Raw genomic sequence first — 6,354 nt, 5'->3', positions numbered from 1 at the left:
ACTCGCACACGACTTTAATGTTTCATGAATTTCATAACTGTTATAAATTTAGTAGTTGTGGCAATTTTTTAATAAACACTAATAGTGTTTTTTACATTATTTTCTATTATTTTTGTAATTAATATAATAACTCATAAATTTAATAATGTTTCATGAATTTTATAACTGTTATAAACTTAGTAGTTGTTTAACTATTATAAAAGTTAATTATTAACTAAAAACTATTAAAAAAAATTAAGTCAACTAAAAATTAACTATTAAAATAATTTCTTTTACTTTATTTTAGATATTATATTATTGTAAATAATAAAATAATTAAGAAGCTAAATGTTCATGAATTTCATGAACAGTTATAAATGGAGTAGTTGTTAAAGTGTTATAAATGTATTTACTGTATTTGGTGGATTGAAATTTTATTTATAGTTTTATGCTCGTGTTTCATACATTTTTCATCGCTTAAGCGTAGGATGGCGACGTTTTTAATCTCAACTGTGGACCGAAACCTGAAATGTGCTTGTTAGTTGTGAATTCGATAATCTCTAAAATAAATTTTTTTCTAATTTATTTTAAAAATTCCAATGAAGTAGTAAAGTAAGTATAAACTGGTCACTCTACTTAAGAGTGAACTTTTGTTGAATTCTGCCCCAAGAGTTCCATTGATTGATCCATAAATACAGGGATTAAAAGTTCAAATTGAAATTATATATGTTTTGATCACGTGATTCTTATCTTATCAATTTTTCTACCAGACTTGCATATTTTTTTTTGCATTTTTAAACGTGTCGAACTTTGTACGTATATTCCTTAAAAATGCTTATTCACAAAAAATGTTTAACAGGTGATATTGATAACCTAATTTTAGATAGAAGTGTTTCGAATCAGGAGATTCAAAACTTAACTGATTAAATCAATAAAATTGCACTTACCGCACCTCACTCTTGCACCTATGCAAAAGCTTCGTTAGAACACTCGCTTGTAGAAATTTTGTTCCCATTTCTATCAACTATTACAGGTCAATAAAACAATTTTATATTTATTTATTTATTATATATATTTTAACTAATTTATTGAAAACGCAGCGAAATCACACTAGACCTGAGCGAACACCTCAAAATAACTGCGAGTAAAAACCTAACAAATCTGTACAGCAATGAAAAGTTTACAATTTCTTTTTTTTGTTTTGCTTTGTCTTTGATTGTGTTTTTATTTTTGCTATTGTTTTTATGATAAGTTTTTGTTTACATCTCTTGTTTTGTTTATTTTTAGTTCGGACTTTGTTGTTGTGCCGTTGACTCTTAGTACTCATTATCGGTCGTTTAGAAAGTGCATAGAACAGAAGGGAAAAATATTATAGGAAAATGTAAAATTTATTAATAAAAGCTGTCAATATACGATTGGACGAGGGTTGCTACGAAAGCTATTAAAAATGTTTGAAGTTAATTGTATTGATAATTTGATTATTTATAAATATTAAATAAAATATTTATAACAAGTGGAAATCATTACATATATACATATTTTTAATTTAAACAAAAACATGAAATTTGTTAGTTTTGCAGGACAGAAAAGATATGCCGTCTAAGAGTTTACCCGGTACAAATGTATAGGTGAAAATAATACCTTAGTGAGCATTTCGTATCGGATGAAGACATACAATTCTGTTACGTAGGTTCAAAAATACAATTTATAGAGGAAATTGAACTTGGAGGAATACTCTAAATGCATAAAATGGTTACAATAGATCACTTAGTTGCAGTGCAAATTTCCCCAAACATAATAATGATTGAATAATTTATTTAGATATATTTATTAAATATGTCTTTGAAAAATATTTAATTAAAGTTTTAATTTGAAAAAAAAAGTACTAATGATGAGAAATATATATAGTTCGAATGGAAGAAAATACTATAGTTAGAAAATGCTTGTTTGATTCAGAACGGAAAAAATGTCCCCATCTCCGGTGAAAGGACCCGGTGAACAATAATATGAAGGCATTCGGTACTACCAACTGTTGACAACAAGCCACGGATCGACTAGCGAGTGCTATTAGACGCAGCCAAGGATAACTCACGTCTGTATTGGTCAACTACGACATTAGTTAACTGCGACATTGATAATTTATTTGTATCCTGAGATATGATATTCTGTCAAAAGAGACGGTTCCAACTTGTTAAGATTGCACAGTAAACCTAAATTGTGGGTTTTTTAAAACTACTATGTAGATTTCTACCATTCAGTTAGCATGCTTGACTATTAGGTTGAGTTGGGTTAGTAGGGCATTTGCAACAACAATCAGTTGTGCATCTGAATATGGTTATGTTATACTCGTAGGCATTACGGTAGAAAATTTTTCAATAGTAACTTTTAATGGTGTTTGATTTTTACCTTAAAGTCAATCTCATAGAGTTGTAATGCTTACAATTGGACTGTCTAACGGGACAGATACGCAAATAAGCTATCTGTGTGAAAGACATGCTCCGAACACATAATATCACATCAGAGCACGGTATATGGGTCTATTTCACATTAGACCAAGAATTGGGTACAAGTTTTTATGTGGAGTTATAAAAAACACATTTCAAATGCAGAAGTGCGCTTCTAATGAAGAGTATTCGCAATTTTACTGACCAGATGAAGTTAAGCAACATTAGTTGACCTACCTCTAGAGCAGGCAGTATGTAATAGATAAATGATTTTATATAGTAATTATATTTCAACACAGTGTTACGATGAAGGATTGATTTAATAAATTTTGTATATTATTTAATATATATTTTATGACATGTATAGGAACTCACGCAGACGAACTGTGTATTTCTTATAATCCTTATTGCAGAAGTTGTGGAAACCCGCAGGAAAACGAAACCATAATATATTTTCTCTATGAGTGTCCGGCCCTGGCATCCAGAAGAAATTGGTTTTTAGGAAGATACTTCTTTAGCAGTCTATCAGACTGTTCATCGGTAAAGACAAACAACCTATTAGGAACCCATGCAGAGGAACTGCTTATTTCTTATAATCCTTATTGCCGAAGTTGTGGAAAACTGCAGGAAAACGAAACCATAATACATTTTCTCTGTGAATGCTCGGCCCTGGCGTCCAGAAGAAATTGGTTTTTAGGAAGATACTTCTTTAACAGTCTATCAGACTGTTTATTGGTAAAGACAAACAACCTATTAGGAACCCACGTAGAGGAACTGCTTATTTCTTATAATCCTTATTGCCGAAGTTGTGGAAAACTGCAGAAAAACGAAACAATAATACATTTTCTCTGTGAATGTCAAGCCCTGGCGTCCAGAAGAAATTGGTTTTTAGGAAGATACTTCTTTAACAGTCTATCAGACTGTTCATCATCGACAGGATGAATTTAGTTTCTACTCTTCTATACTAGGGATTCTTGCGAGGAATGTGGTAGTAAAACGGCGAAAAATCGCTTATTGATGTACATGGAAGTTATCCAATGGCCTGCCACTGCAACCAACCAACCAACCATGAACCATAATATAAATTAAGTAAAAAATATTTCAAAACAACATACTCGTATTTGATAAAATGACAATTCAGTTTAAATGTTGATTACAATTTAGCATTTCTGGTATAAAAATCTCTCCTACAAATAATCCATATTTTCTATTTACCAATTAGTTAAAAAAATCCACAAACATTTTTCCAATGTGTACAATTAGCCTTCTTATCTATCGCGTTGATGTGACATTAATCGATAGAGACGACAATCTTTCAAGCACGACTAGAAAGATATGACGTTAATTATAGTGATTGAAGTGCTTCTTGGTTTAATGTCTTTAATGTCTTCTGACATGAAAATGGCTGTCCATTATTTGACAATAAATTAATAAACTATAATTAAGATTTAGACAGTAGTAGTAGCAGTTCTTAGGCTACTAACCTTGCTGCTTCGTGAAAGGGAACCGAACTGTAGTGTCTTGAAAGACTTTGAAAGAATTTTGTATTATTTTGAAACTTCAAATTGTTGAATTAATAAATTTAATGAGTGTAATTAATCTGCGTTTTATATTAACAATAGCAATAAATAAAAACTTTAAACATTTAAACATTTTTACCACTAATTGCCTGAATTATTGTATGAAATGCGTTAAAATGGTATTTTTTAATTTCAATGAATTTTTTTTTCAGTTTTAGAGATACAGTACAGTGCAGTACAGATCTTTTTCAAAGGCATTTAAAGGTCAGTTAAGGCCAAAATGAGCTCGTAATTTCTGTCTTAAAAGTCAGTAGGTATCTAAACAACATTCGGTTTTTTATAACTGCCTATATAGATACAGATATTTATATCCATAATACGGATACTCGTATGTATGTTTAGTACTCGTACATACTTTATGGCTACTTTATCTTAATACTAGTATATTAGAGTCGTTCATTATATGAACGGAATATGTTTCGCAAGATTTCTAATTACATTTTAATCTCATTTTTAAACACATATTAATTTCATGAGTTTTGATTTTGAAATAAATACGGAAATATTTGAAATTTTATTGCTTAAGAAACCCAACTGAGCTTAACAAGATACGAGATACTTAATATCAGCAAAAGATTTAATTAAAAATTGAATTTTAATGATCTATGAAAGAATTTACTTAACTTATGGTTTAATGTATCTCAGTAAAGCATATATTAAACGCTTCTATCAATAATAGTTATTAAAAAATTTATAAAAAAATATATTAAGTAGAAAAAAAAACTTTGTTACGGAGTTGTAAACCTGTTAATATATTTAATTGAAAAAAAGCAAAAGTGAATTAAAAAAATTTAATTGTTTTAGTTTTTTAACTTTTACTTAAAAACTATTTTTCATATTTTATATTAAAAAAAAAAAATTATGAAACTTTCTTATTATAAATGAAAGTGCTAGCGCCATCTATTAAGTGCTACCATAAACTCGTGCATGGGAAATTTATATATAATAATATGTATTACTATTAATATAACTGCTACTACTAACTGTATATAAAAATATACACAATAATAATTATTATTTTTAATATATCTATACTGTATTCGGAGCTTAGGGTTTTTAGACAATTGTTTCCAGCTGCTCTATTCCTAATAAGTTGTAACTAGTTCATTAAAAGATTTCTTCAAGTCATTTGGTATAATCTGTTTCAAGCTGCTATTATTTCTAATCACTTTAAACCGTTCATTAAACAATCTGTTAAGCTCTGTCTGAACAATTTTCCTCTAACTCGTTTGAGTTTTGCCATAGTGCTTAGTCTTTAGTGAGTTCCCTATAATAGCAACGTGTGTTCTATATATCTATATATTTCTTCACATCAGTGTTGATGTTAACTTGATTCAATAGTCGCCATAATTCTTTGTTAGAGATGGTCATCGGCCACAGGATTCTTATGATGTTCTATTCATTCATATATTCACTTCTCCAGATCAATCTTGATGTCAACTAATTTGATGTTTGCCAGAGTACTTCGTTAGAGATGATGCTCGTGTACAGGATGCCTTGGATTTATTTGTGAATGGTTGTAATTCTGTTTTTATTTTACTTTTAACTAATCAAATCTATTTAATAAAAACATTCTTTAAAAAAAAGTATTGGCTTTATGCAGCCACAATAATTTTAATACCTGCTTCGTTAAGAAGATTATTGGTTCGCCATATAGTATGTATGAGAAAACTCATGTAGTTTACGTTGTAGAGAATTTCAAAATGCAATTCTAGGATTTGCTAACTTTAACTTTATGTAAGCCCACACATTAGGTTTAAAATACTATAATTTATAATTTAATACTCTATTCAAAAAATTCATTTATATGATTATATTATATATTTTTTTATAGTATAAAAATTACATACAACCTGCACATATGTGACCTAATAACCCATACTTTCCTCTACGTACTTTACTTTCTTGACCATATTTAATGTCCATGTGGTTTTTTATGATGTCGTTGGAATTTTTAATAACTTTAAAATAATTGACGTAATTCGTTAATATTACGTGAGGTATCATAATTAAAATGATGGTAGGTTTAAAAAAAAAAATAAAACTATATTTTTATTATTAACCCTATAATATTTGTAAGAAGGAAGTTAGTGCAGGTGGTATCACAATGGGCCATTAAATGGTCATAGTGTGTCGACAACTATGAATAGCCCATATAACCCTAACCTAATCTAACCTAACCTTCATAATGTTGGTAGGGTGATAAAAAAAAATCAGTTAAACTTCTTCTACTGCAGATTAAAAAGCGAAATATATTGTTGTAATAATAAATTTTTTTTTTTCTTTTTATCTATGATATTATACAGATTTAAATCACTGTGATTATTTAATGTGCTTAAACCTAAAATAAG

At 28.8% G+C, this 6,354-nt stretch overlaps 1 protein-coding gene across 1 annotated transcript in view; it reads left to right on the top strand.

The window, feature by feature from the left end:
* LOC119676497 (GRB10-interacting GYF protein 2-like) overlaps window positions 1-6,122 on the top strand; it is a 7,274-nt gene extending 1,152 nt beyond the window's left edge. Inside the window, exon 4 of the mRNA XM_038087736.1 lies at window positions 6,084-6,122. Coding sequence (XP_037943664.1) covers window positions 6,084-6,122 — 39 coding nt within the window. The remainder of the gene's footprint in view (window positions 1-6,083) is intronic.
* Window positions 6,123-6,354: the final 232 nt, after the last annotated feature.

This window comes from Teleopsis dalmanni, chromosome 2 (genome assembly GCF_002237135.1).
Source record: "Teleopsis dalmanni isolate 2A chromosome 2, ASM223713v2, whole genome shotgun sequence".
NCBI classification, from domain to species: Eukaryota; Metazoa; Arthropoda; class Insecta; order Diptera; family Diopsidae; genus Teleopsis; species Teleopsis dalmanni.
This window is presented reverse-complemented; position numbering and strand designations above follow the sequence as displayed.